Raw genomic sequence first — 12,853 nt, 5'->3', positions numbered from 1 at the left:
GTGTCTAAAGTGAGCACTTTCACCAACCACCTTCACGCTGACCACAAAGCCTACCCTACAGCAGAGAGGACAGCTGACCCCACCACAGTTCTCCTCTACTGATAAGGCTTGAAGCTGAACTGCTGCCTCTCCAGGCGATCTGCAAATCTCTTTTACCCAAAGAGCGACAGCCCGAGCCCTCAGCAGTGTTTCTGTGCCCAGCTTTCACTGGTGCCTCACTGCAAGGCGAGGAGAATCCCACGCTCCCACAAAACACATACTCCACATTTTCCAGTGTGTTCCTGGGTATGGTGATCAGGATCTGGAAAGAAAACATCACATTAGCTGTGATCCTTCTGAGCAGGAAAATGCAACCTGAATGCAGAAGGAGCTCAGATGGAGTTTCAGGATTGCTCGCTGTGGCTCACCTTATGTATTTCCAGAAGATATTCCAGCAGGAATTTTCTGGTAGATCTGGATTTCGCCCTAGATTTTTTCAAGACAAATGATCTGAGAAACTGTATGGTGCAAAAAGTAAATGCCAAAACCCCAGAAAATACAGCTACCATTACAAGTAGCTAACTGATGGGAAAAACTACTAGATCATGTTCTCACTATGTAAAATACAATTTATTGTATTTAGGCCATTCATAAGTATCAACACAACGTAGTATGTTTGAAACAAATATCTTACCAATAAATACTATCTCGACATTAATATTAATCTTTTGATCAAATGTGTACAGTGTATTGACTCAATATTGCACAGTGAGCTCTACACGACATTTCCATAGTGCATTCAGCTTGTTACAGGGATAGTTTGCCACAAATATTGCAAAGCATCAGAATTTACTTTTCCAAGTGAAAACTGCTGAACTATTTCATTAGGGATGGAAGGCTGACACAAATGTCAGTGTCCTAGGTCAGCTGGTTATGGATTCATGGAACCTAATGTTTTCATGAATGAGGAGACTCTGTTTCTAACACAAGAAGCACAAAAAAGTCCCACTTCCAAACAGAACGAGGCTATTATCACCAAACTTATGTGAACAGCTGACTCCAGTGATCACTGAGCTTGTGATCAAGCCCACTCCAGTGAGCTTGTTTTCTCTTACTTCAACTACATCTTTGATCTTTTCAGAGATGTCTCTCCCCACCTGGATTTCAAAAGCCAGGCCATGCAAGCCCCCAGCGCTACTCCAGCACTTTGCTTCCTACATGCTCCTGCTCAGGTTAGACTCGGTACCTGTCAGTACGAGCAGAGGTGACACAATTACTCTCAATAGTTTTCAATGCATAAATGCAGATATAATTTCCCAATAGTTCTACAACTAACTGTATCTCATCTTTACCTGATTAAATCTTCATTCTACAGCATCAGCTCTGCACAGGGGTAGTGCTGCCGGTTTGTATTGCGTTACCATGCTCACACAGAGGGCCGGTGCTGCCAGCAATGTGGCCGGCTCTGCTACTTCCCCAAAACCCGGTGGCTCCGGGATCGGAGGGGCTCGTGCGCTCTGGTGAGCAAGGTATCAAACGCTGGCAGGACCATGGCTCACAGCAGGTTTTCAACAACTCAGTGTTATTCCTTCTCAGGTCCAGCTATGACGTGTGTCCACACCAGTGGGAGATTACTGTTGGAGTAAGGACTCTACGGTTTGGCTTGTAACGTTTGACATGCACTTGCATGAACTTACCCTGCCCTGACATCGCAGGAGGACCTTAAAATGGGCACGTACTGCCTTAGTGCACATTTAAGCAACGCTGCCCTGCTCAAGTGGTATGAACTGCTCAAAATGCAAATAAGACTCATGATCATAGAATGACTACGACCGACTTGGAAAAGATTTGACCATCAGTATAACTGTGCTTAGCGTGCAGTATCCCTTAGCGCTTAGCGTGTAGTATTCCTTTAAGTAAAAGAAAATTCACTCACCAAGTGATACAATTAAAAATTTCTAAGAAACTACTGGTTAAGTATTACCTCATGATTATGTAAATCATGTTTTTTAAACCTTCCTCTTTGCAATTTATCAGTTTGTATCTATTTAGATTCTTCATATTCAGGTAACAAGAGATGAAATACTTACTTCTATCTAAAAAGACAGCAGGAAAAAACAGGGATTGAAAGGTTTCCTTTTCTGTACAAAAAATACATTTTTATGACAACAGCCAGAACCTTCACAGTAGGTCCTTTGCTCTTCTACAGACTACCAAGGTTCACTCATCCATAACGCCATCATCAAGTACCAGAATTGGTTTTCCTTCCACTTTTCAACACCAAAATTCAATGCACTACCACGGAATGTTTTCAAAGTCTTATGCTACATCCTGATAAAATCAGGAATATTTTTCTTTCTTTTTTTTTAACTTTAAAAATTAACTAAATTCATGCAAATAAATACATAATGTGGACTGAAATACTAAATTTTATGATACAGGTGACTTCAGAGGAAAGTCCCTTTATAATTATCTAGTCCTAATAAAAGAAGATACCTTCAAAACAGAATTAAAACCATTTCATTTTACTACAAGTTGATGTTTGCTATGTGTTCAAGCAGATTACATTTTCTACCTAGCTGTGTTAATCTGTGGGTTCAGTGTCACTCTTTTGTAGTGTAGCAAATATTTGATTTTGAGGGGTGGCTTTTGTAATGCAGTTTTTGTAGTCCAGGGTTTCAGTCTTCATTTGATTCTGCACACAGGATCTCAGGTCAAGCCCAGATCTGCAGAGAGAGTTGAACAATCGTTTATGACACTGACTATTCTTTCCAACATTTAATTAAAATTTGGCAAGGCAGTCGGATCAGTGGCACGGAGTATCAGCAGCAATGATGTCATTTAACCCATAACTTTAAAACTTAACAGTTCTGACTTTGTGGGGATTTTTTAAATTTGAATTTTCTGGTGTTTTACACTGCAGTTTTGTATCCTCCCTCTAGTGTCAATTGTCCTGTTACAGCCCTTCCCCCTCACCCCCTTTTTTTAAACAATCAAAGAAAGAAAGAAGTCAAAGTAGGTGTTACCAGCACTTACTCGGAGAGTGTGGTCCCAGGAGCCCGAGCAGAACGCTGTCCCATCAGGAGAGACCCGCAAAGTGCTGACACGGTTTTCATGTCCAAACAGAATGGATACACGGGACCCTTTCAGCACATCCCAGACATTTATGGTGTAATCATTATAGCCTGCAAACAGCAGGCGACCTACAAAGAGAATCAGATTTTTACAAAGTGAGGTCTTAGGCAGGTAAACATCTTGATGGCAGCAGGGGCCATCCGCAGGGCATCCATCACCACTGGGTAGCCACAGCCCGGCTTCCCCACGCCACCCTCTGCACCAGCGAGCCCTGGCCTCAGACTAGCTGTGCCCCTGCGAGACATGCCCGCTCCACTGCTGAGCTACCCACACCAGATGCTGAACCAATTTAAATTTATTAGTCAAAAACGTAGCTAAAATTGAGTTAAATTGTATAGAATCTGTTTGGTCGTTAGAGATGGGAGATGACTCCAAATCACAACGGACTTAAGAGCACTTCAACAGCTAACCAGGGTAATAATATTTTGCAAGAAGTTGAATACAAATGGTGGAATGATTAGTAGACAATTTGCAAAGTGATTCATTGTCCCCAACGGGACAAGCTGTGGTGCTTGTGACCATGACAGAGACATTTGCCTCTGTCCCAGGGGGAGGGCAGTCCACCACCCACTCATCCCCACACAGGGTCACTGGAGGAGCTCTGCATTTTTGCTGGGGCAGGAAAGAGAAGACTCGAGCTCCTGTCCCTGGGTCTGTAGTGTTTCTGTCTTCATGCTCCTCTAACATACTTTTACTATCTATTAATCATTTATTATCCTTTTAAAAACTATTTATGTAAGTGCGCTTAATAGTCTAGTTACATTTCATGTTTCCTTTGAAATGTTTTTAATCGTTATTGTGAAATTCTAGCCCAGCTGTAGTTAATGGCAAAATATTTCCTGCCTTCAGTAGGGCCAGGAAAATACTTTTCATTGCTACAACGAAGCAGTAGCCAGCTAAGTTATTTAAAGAGTAATTATTTTTGCAGATGCAAAAAAAGGTTTCCATGCATTAAATGTTTCTTTCGGTACTCAGTATTATTTTCTATAACAAATCCTTTATCAAATGAAACTGGCAACATTTTACAGTTCCCCTCAAATCCCAACACTAAGATAACCCCCGAAGTTCAGGTCTCACCACTGAGGGAGAAGTCCACGCTGGATGCTCCAAAAATGATGCTCTCTTTGGAATAAATTGCTACTTCTCTGTCTGCACGAAGGTCATATAAACGACACTAGGATTAAAGCAAAACCAACACACATGCCTCAGTAAAGGCTGGAGTCAACAGCTACTATATTTCATTGAAAAAATGGGAGTGGGAAGGACCACAGCCTAACCGGCATCATAGGAAGCAGCTGCTTGGCTTCTTCCCTCCTGCTATGTCTGCCTGCTTTAACGGGGGGGACAGTGGAGTCTGACAGGGATCTCAGCAACACAAGGCTGTTCTGTACAAATTGAGGGAAGAACTTGCTTTTCCAAACCATTTCTCTAAGCCTCCTGCCTGTCCTCCTATAAAGAGATGAGCGGCGGGCTTTGCACCGTGGCTACCCACTGGAAGTCCCACCGCCCTTTTGCTTCCCTACTGTGCTTTCCTGCGGGTTAGGGCATCCCACTGTTGGGGAGGTGCACGGGGAGGGAGTCTCTAAAGACAGCAGTTTAGCCACAGCACGAGTCGGGGGGCAGAGGATGAAATCTCTAGTCACCTTTAAGAACACGGACCACGTGGCACGTTGCTCAGTCCCTGGGCACAGGGAAGCCTAGCTGTAGCCCCTGCTCCAAGTAAAACACTATCTGAAAATAATTCAAGTGAAACAATACATTTTTGTACAAATCTTTGGTTTTCTTTTCTCGTGGAAAATCCCCAATCACCTCTCCAATGTGCACTTCCTGGTTTTATCATTTGCTGGCATACTTCGGCTTGTTTAACATGGAAATAATGTATAGACAGATCGGACTTCACTGCCATGCAGAAAGGCAGCTTGTTAGCCCTGAAATCTAACTGCGCTTCTGAAACCACCTGAACTGAAAACCCTTCTCAGTAAGTTAAGTTTAAGCAAACAGTGGGCAGATGGGTTTGCTAATATTAAGACTTTACTAATGAAAAATGGCTGGTATTCCAGCCAGCACATAAAGGAGAGGCTGTTTTGTTAGCAGGGCAGTGGGGAGCTGCCAGGCTCAGGTCTCCCAGTGCTCCTCCACGCTGATGAATAATTTCATCAGACTGTTCTGACAGAGAATTGAGGTTGCCGCAGGTGACAGCGCTGCCATGTGAGCGTGTTTTTATGCCTTCCCTCCAGACCATCAGGATTATCTGTTCCTTGAAATCCCTAAGTATATAGATCAGGTCAAAGATACCAGTCAGTGTCTCAGTCTGCAACCCTGAAAACACCAACCTCTTCATTTAAAGAATTAAGTAGTTGAAAACTGCCAAAACCTCTGTCAAAAGTGCAGAGATGGAATTTCCCATTCTTCTGTTCAAGTCGGGGGTGTCAGGAACAGTTAAGAGAGGAAAAACCCCATCAAACAAATTAATGAGCACAAAAGCCCACAGCCTGTGGTGCTGGGCATAAAGAGAGTGGTCTCATCGGAATTTAATGATGGACAATTTCTCCATCTCACTCTGTCAGCATCTCAAGTGCTCACAGCACTGCATCTGAATAGGCTTACCACAGAGCTAGAGGTATTAATTTATAATCGCAGCTTTTAAGACCGAAAAGCAGTGTACACGCTCTCCAGAAGAGCCTTGGAAGGTCTCCACACCCAGTGAAGACAAAGGGAATGTTTCTATTGAGTTTATCTGGTATTGGAGCAGAGTCAAAACATGCTCTGAGGGCAGAGTACTTTAGAAAGAATCTTCACCCTCCTGCAGCTCGGTGTGATGTTTGAATAAACAGGAGGAACAAGGTGCCAGGTGCCTCCCAAACGTCCGCTCTCGAGCTGCACTTCACTGCCAGCTCGGTCCCTGCAGGGCTGTGGTACAGCAGAGCCTGGTCCCCCATGGGGACCCGCCAGCTGCAGCAAGAGCCACCAGCACCACGCAGGGGCCCAAAGGCACCAGGAGGTAAGTGGCACTTTGCATACAATGTGCTGACCCAAATCAGCCATCAGTACATACTGCGCCCCTCCTAGCAGCTTGCTCACAGATAAGAAAGATCCAGTAAGAGCTATTGTATCATCTAGGATGTGGTGACTCATCACAGCGAGGACGGCTGGCAGTGAGTTGGTCTGACAGGGAAGACATGCACGTGGCCAAGGCCGCCCTGGGGCTGTGCTCTCGGGATGCACAGGGCTGCAGAGGCCAGCTGACCAGTCGGCCCAGCTCCCTGCTGAGCCCACAGCCCCTCTGCTTGCTGGGATGTGCACGCTCACATACAGGCTCCCTTCGTGCCCTTGCGCTGTGCCGCTCCTCCTGACACAAGCTGCAGCGTTTCATCCGGTTCCTCTCATGTTGTGACCAACAACTACATGAAACCAAAGCTCTTCCAGTAAGACAACTACTTTTTGATCATGAAACTTCAGAACATAGAAAATCTGAAATGAGTGTTTGGACAGTACCTCATGTAGAGAAGTTTGCAGAGGTGACCTACATAGTATTACTAGATTTTTCCCTACAGTATTATATATTTTATATTATACTATAGCATTATTATTTCTGCAGTTTTGGTGTCACAGGCCCAGTTCAGTCACCTAAAGTCCTCCATGGATGTGACCTAGTGTTTTAGGAAAACTTTGCTGAATTAACATACCGTGGCATCGTCTGAACCAGAGGCAAAAGCATCTCCACTTGGGTAGTATCTGTGCATGAGTAAAAAAAGACCAGAACACATTACATTACTTGGATGAGGTCAGATGGCAAAAATAGAACCGGCGCATTGCTCAACATCGCAAATGTGTTCTCTCCCAGAAACATACTGACCTGACACTGTTGATATCTGAATCGTGGGTTTCGAATGACTGGATGCACTGACCAGACCGCATATCCCAAACCATGGCTTTCTTGTCACATCCCTAATAAAGACAAAAAAGCTCACTACAGCTGTGCAAATGGGGACACTCATCCCTCACGTGCCCGAGTCATCAAGCCCAGCTACATTCAAAGGCCCTGAACATCACAGCTCTGAGGGAATTTAGCCAGCAAAGCAGCTTCCGTAGCTGGTAGCCCCAAACCTGGTGCAGCCGCAGTTAGGAGCAGGGTATGCCACGAAGGCTGCAGCCTCAGCGGTGCCGCAGACCAGCACGGACATAGCGCTGCCGTGCAGCACCGTGGGGTGCAGACAGACGTGGGGTGTTTGCACAGGCAGTCCCACACTGACCGCCACTCCCAGCCCTGCTCCACTTGTACTGCTGCCCTACCTGTGTCTGCAGCCCCACCATGCCAGAGCTGCATAACTGACTCATTCCCTTACCGCTTAATGTGCCCAATATAAAAAATTAATACCCAACATTTAAAGTTTTATAACTAATTCTTCGCAGGCACTGAAACAGAAAATGAAATAAGTGCATCCAGAGGGTTCCCAGCCTCCTACCAGAGTTAACCCCTGCCGTGGCTCTGCACCCACGTGCTCGATGGTGTGGCTGGGATGTTAAAAGAAGCATAACAGCGTTTCATCTCATTGTCAAGTTCTAACCTGCCCTTCCAAGCTGTGCTCCAAAAAGATATTTGACACACGGTGCTGGCTGTGTGAGGTGCTCAGACCCTGAGTGCTTTGGGCAAGGGGCTCAGCCTACGCAGACTGCAGCATCCTCGGGGCAGGAACCATCTCACGCCCATAGGGCAACGCTCTCAGCTGTGGTGTCTCACTGCTGTCACAACCACGGTGACAGGAAAAAGAATGCGGGATCTTAAGAGTGATGGGAGATTTGAATGAATACGACCCTGCTGAGGGGCAGGCTGTAGGTGGGCCCGGTGCTGGGGGGGTGTCGGCCTCTATGGGGCTGTGTGGAAGCACAGGGCGAGCCAGGCGGCTGCTGCTTCTGCCGAGTAGGCGCGTCCTGCCCAGCAGTCCGCACCACACGTGTTATTTATTTTTAAGCAAATACGATTGCTAATCAAATTAAAGTCTCCTCACAATTCACATCTTTTTTCTTTATTTTTTTTTTAATTCTCTTGTGAAAATGATTTTTTACTAATGACGTAATTATTTAAAAGAGGTAATGTTCCTTTTGTACCAAATTTGGTTGTTGGTGAAACTTTGTGGTTTCTGCACAAGGGAAACCAAACAGGATAGGGAACATTTTGGACTCAGCATATTTCCCTCTCAAGCCCCACCACAGCCCAAGCCCAGCCCTCTGTATTGCTTCCATGTGCACTGTTCTTACTGACCTCTCTGGGAGTTTGGGGGCAAGACCAATCTGACAAGCTGGTGCTTTGACTCCTAAGGTTTTGAAGGAGAAACCAGCAACCACCTGCGGAGAGACGGGCCCCCTGAGTGCTATCCCACTCGCCCCAAGGAGCAGCGCTCAGAGGGCACTGAGCACAGCAGCCCACTGGGCTCCCCCAGGAGGGCTGGGATTTCCAGTTAATTCGTTAAATGTAATGGCACCCAGTCCACACGCTGATGTACTGGCATCGCCCATTCCAGCTCAAGGTTACTGCATTACTTAGGCACAATATACAGCGAGTCTCTCGACACCATCATACCTTCAGGCTGCCCTGTTTTGGCTATACCTGCATTGACATGATACAAGACAGATCTGCACTGAAGTGGTTTTTGCATGTGACGAATTAAGCGAGTCCCTGTAAGCACAGACATGCCCATGCTGCTAACATCAACACAAGTATGACATATTCTCTTAGCAGTACCATAGCTGCTTGCGATTCTTTGCCCTATAATAAGCTGAGCTGTTCCCAGGGAGAACAAATCTATCCTTTCTGGGAAGCAAGCTCAGTGACAGGAAAGCCAGGGAGGAGCAATGCACTCAGATGGAATTAGCTTTCAGTCACGTTTCGGAGCAGCTGTGCTAGCAGCAGGCAAAGTGGGCCAGTGTGCTGGGCTCTGCTCCTGATGGGCCAGCCAAATTTGATAAAAGAGCCATTACAGAAGAGGTACAGGTTTACTGTGTAGGGATGGGACCATGACTCCGAGCACAAGTGGAATCCCCTAATCTGTGGTCGGCACTTCCATCAGCAGGCATACAGCCAGCCCTGGGCCAGCGCTGGTGGGGCTCAGAAACCAGGTCCCTTCCGCAAAGTTACTGGTAGAAACCTGTCTCCAGTAAGAGAGGTCATCTCTCGGCCCCTGCCAGCCTCTGTCTCTGCACGCTCAGTCTCTGACGGATATCAGCTCAAAAAAGGAGCTGAGCCCCATCCCACTCACCTTTGTGCCTTGCCTGCCTGGCTGCCAGGCTGCATGCCAATGGCTTGGCTGCCCAGGAACAGCGACCCCTCAGCAGCAGGGCAAGATTCAGAAGATGCCCTGGGTACTTTCCCAGAGCAGTCCTGCAGCACCAGAGAGGTCTGGGTGTTCCTCTGGGCCAGGACAGGGAGCAGGCAGCGCTTGACTGATGAAGGAGCTTTAAATGCCTCTGGTACCACTGGAAGGCACGGGGGACTCAGCAACAGCTGAAGATGTGGCCACACCTCATCTCCCTGCTCCAGCATGTACAAGGGTTTAGCCAGTGTCCACTTGTACCCCTTGGCTTCTGGGGAGCAGTTGAGGGCCACAGTGGCACACACGTTATTTGCAGTCCCACTCTGATGCTCTGAGCAGCCGCCTGGCACATCCCATCCAGCTCCAGAGAGCTGGGCATGAGAAAGGAGCCAAATGCGGCAAGTCTGCTGTGCTGGGCTCCTATCACACCTCCGCTGCAGTACGAGCCCGCTGCTTTAAATCTGAGCCTTTCCCTTCCCCTGAGAGGCGTTGTTTTGATCTCGAGCTGGATTGCTTTGGTGTGGGGTGGAATTTGCTAAGTAAGCAGAACTGCAGTCAGACTGGCTGGGTGGGTTTGACCCCACAGTCAGGGGTTTAATTTGCTCCAGCTTGGAAAATGTGCTTGCAATGAGTGGATTGCACCAGGGCTTCCAACACATACTCCAGCACTCTCTCAATAAGATCACGAGCCCCCTGCCTTGCTGCCTTTTCCCTGCCACGTTCCTTAATTTCATATTGTGATAGGAAGCTTCTGCTTACCCCAGAGACAAATGTATTTCCCGTTTCAGAAGGGGCCAGGTCCAGGCACAGGACATCAGCTCCGTGACCATGGAAACTCTGTAGAAGCTGCCCACTCTCAACATCCCACAGAGCACAAGTTCCATCTCCACTTGCTGTCAGGATCTGTAGGATGTGGCAAGAAGAGTCACAACACAAAAATCAGCAGATGATCTTCAAGTTCACAAAAAAACAACTGACATCCTATACACACACCAGGAACAGCAGTAATGTAATGAAATGTTATGCAATAAATCAACGCCATAAACCCAATGTGAATCTAAGCACGGTTTGTGGGTTTTAATTTTAAGGAAAGAAGTTAGAGTGGAAATGAGAGCTGTTTTGACACAGCTATACCTACACAACATTTCAATAATGGTCAGTTTTGTGCAGTGGGATTCGGAGAACTGATGGCAGTAAGGATCTGCTGGCATTTCCATATCCTCCAAAAAGGAGGTAGAACCAGACTGGTATTCCTGCCTGCCCTTGTATGTAACCCTATCCATATTTAGGCTGCTGGAATTCAGCCTGGGTAAAGAGAAGAACTGTTGGAGTTAAGTATACCTGTTTAAATTTTTTTTTTTGGTGCTTGAAACAGCCAGGTTAAACCCAATTAATTGGGCTTATGACATGGATTTTCTGAAAGGGAAGTAAGCCTGTCTAGACAGTTGTTTGTAAGTCCATCACCTCTCACTTGTCCAAAACCATTTGTGTGTGAAAGGGCTTGAACATACACTGACCGAACATAGCTCACATGCTATTCCCTCATCTGCTACAGTGCTTGTAGAAAGCACATGTGATCAGCGCTTGTTATTGTGGCTAAATCCTGATGATGCTCAATTGTTCAAAATTTCCCCTTGGCACCCAAAGCTGTTATGCAATCACAAATTCTGTAGGTTGAAAGGGTCCCTGTGCACTGGTGTGGAGGGAGGCAAGGGTAAACTCAGGAGGGCTCTCAGTCTTGTACACAGGTTTTTCTCATGGTCAGTGAAACTCAAGGGATCCCAGCGGGTACTTAGAAGTTAAAAAGAAAACACTTTTCAAGAAGAAAATGATCACACAATCATGAAACCATTCACAGTGTTGCATAAAGGTTAAACACTGAACATGTTTGACAGATGCTCTGAAAACTCCTCCCATAAACAGAGGTCTGCAAAGCTGCAGAACAGACTGTTCTAAATCCTGCAGTACAGAGACGCTAATGCTCTCAGATGGTAACAGCAGAAGAAAGTCCTGACTTGTCTTTCTGGCCAGCTTTTGAGCCTAGATCAATGAACTGTTCTGTTCTGAGGAATATTTGTACTTGGCTGACCAATGAAGACTTTCAGCTCTGAGGATTTGCTCTTGTAATAGCATGTAAGAAAGACACGAGGGGAATAGGAGCAGCTAAAGGTGTAAGGGAAGGGTCTGTTGTCAACTCAGAGCTCTGGCTAGTGCCTAAAGAGAAATGTCATGGGCTCAACTTCAGGGTATCGCCATTGAAAACAAAACCAAACCAAGCCAAACAAAAACGACCCTCCAAAAATCCAGAACCAGAAGTGAATTAACAACCTTTGCTATTAGACTCTGGCTTGCTTGCACGAGGGGCTCCAGCAGTGTGGGATGGGGATCCTCGCCTGGCGCCTGGTGGCAAGAGGCAGGACTTGCACAGGGCAGGGGACAGCAGGGACACAGCCCCTGCTCGCCCGGAGCACGCACAGGCTGGCAGCAGCGCTGAGGGCAGAGGGGCCACCCTCACCTCTGCCTCCTCTGCATGGCCACAGGCTGCATCCTGCTTCCCTGTGCCGGGAGCATGGCTGGCTGCCCTGTGCAAGGCACTTGAGATCCCAATTAACTGTTGCTATTAATACCCGTGGAGCATTGTCACGTGGGGAGCATTATCACACTGCAGAGCTGCAGATACCTAATTTAGGAAGCAAGGCTCCCCAGCTCTCTGCGTGCTGAGGCGGGGGAGGCTCTTGCTGGCAAGACTGATTTGGGGCACCAAGAACAAAGTGCATGGTTGCCCAGCCCTGCAGCTCAGCGCCGGTCTCGGCCGAGGTGGGAACATGATGAGGAGCAAGGATGGGACCCCTCTTTCAGCACCCACACAGCCCAAGAGTGGCTTTAATCAATGATGAACCACCCTCAGATCCCCCCTCTTTCTATTGCACACCAACTCCTACACTCCTCCCCTGTCTTTCACTCCTCTGAGGGAAAACCAAGCTGTGGTTTAAGAGAGCAGCCGAGGCAGAGCAGCAGTGTTCACCGCACCTAGCAGCAGCTGCAGGGACACTGGGCTAGGGGACACCTCCACCATGTGCTAGGGCTGCTCCAGGACAGGTACCGCAGCCCTCGGTGGCGTGAGCCAGGAGAGCAGAGCTGTTCCGCACACAGCTGGGAATGCTCCTGCACAGTGCTGTTGCAGGCACAGAGCCTGTTGCACTCTGCACCGTCAGAGTCAGTGAATCATTTTAATTCTGAGGCTGTTATGTAAAAGGAAAAAGATAAGAAACCTGGGATTCTCTAGTATCCCTTGCATAACAGTATCCTAACAGAAGCCTGGCCAATCCACTTGCATGTATTTGTTTCAACAATAACGTTCAGTGATATAAATGATCACTTCTAAGCCTATCGGGCACAAGAAAATGTCTTTTTAAAGTCTTCAGAAA

At 47.0% G+C, this 12,853-nt stretch overlaps 1 protein-coding gene across 3 annotated transcripts in view; it reads right to left on the bottom strand.

Moving 5' to 3' along the window:
• Nucleotides 1-582: 582 nt before the first annotated feature.
• GNB5 (G protein subunit beta 5) overlaps nucleotides 583-12,853 on the bottom strand; it is a 30,233-nt gene continuing 17,962 nt past the window's right edge. For 2 of the 3 annotated variants that reach the window (XM_056345900.1, XM_056345902.1), the window contains 6 exons: nucleotides 10,185-10,328; nucleotides 6,971-7,062; nucleotides 6,801-6,849; nucleotides 4,192-4,288; nucleotides 3,016-3,182; nucleotides 583-2,705 (listed from right to left, as the gene is read on the bottom strand). In XM_056345900.1, coding sequence (XP_056201875.1) covers nucleotides 2,694-2,705; nucleotides 3,016-3,182; nucleotides 4,192-4,288; nucleotides 6,801-6,849; nucleotides 6,971-7,062; nucleotides 10,185-10,328 — 561 coding nt within the window. In that variant the 3' untranslated portion in view covers nucleotides 583-2,693. Of the gene's footprint in view, nucleotides 2,706-3,015; nucleotides 3,183-4,191; nucleotides 4,289-6,800; nucleotides 6,850-6,970; nucleotides 7,063-8,377; nucleotides 8,461-10,184; nucleotides 10,329-12,853 lie in introns of those variants that run through there. The other variant, XR_008822974.1, reaches the window with a different exon arrangement.

Source organism: Falco biarmicus, chromosome 7, assembly GCF_023638135.1.
Source record: "Falco biarmicus isolate bFalBia1 chromosome 7, bFalBia1.pri, whole genome shotgun sequence".
Classification (NCBI taxonomy): Eukaryota; Metazoa; Chordata; class Aves; order Falconiformes; family Falconidae; genus Falco; species Falco biarmicus.
This window is presented reverse-complemented; position numbering and strand designations above follow the sequence as displayed.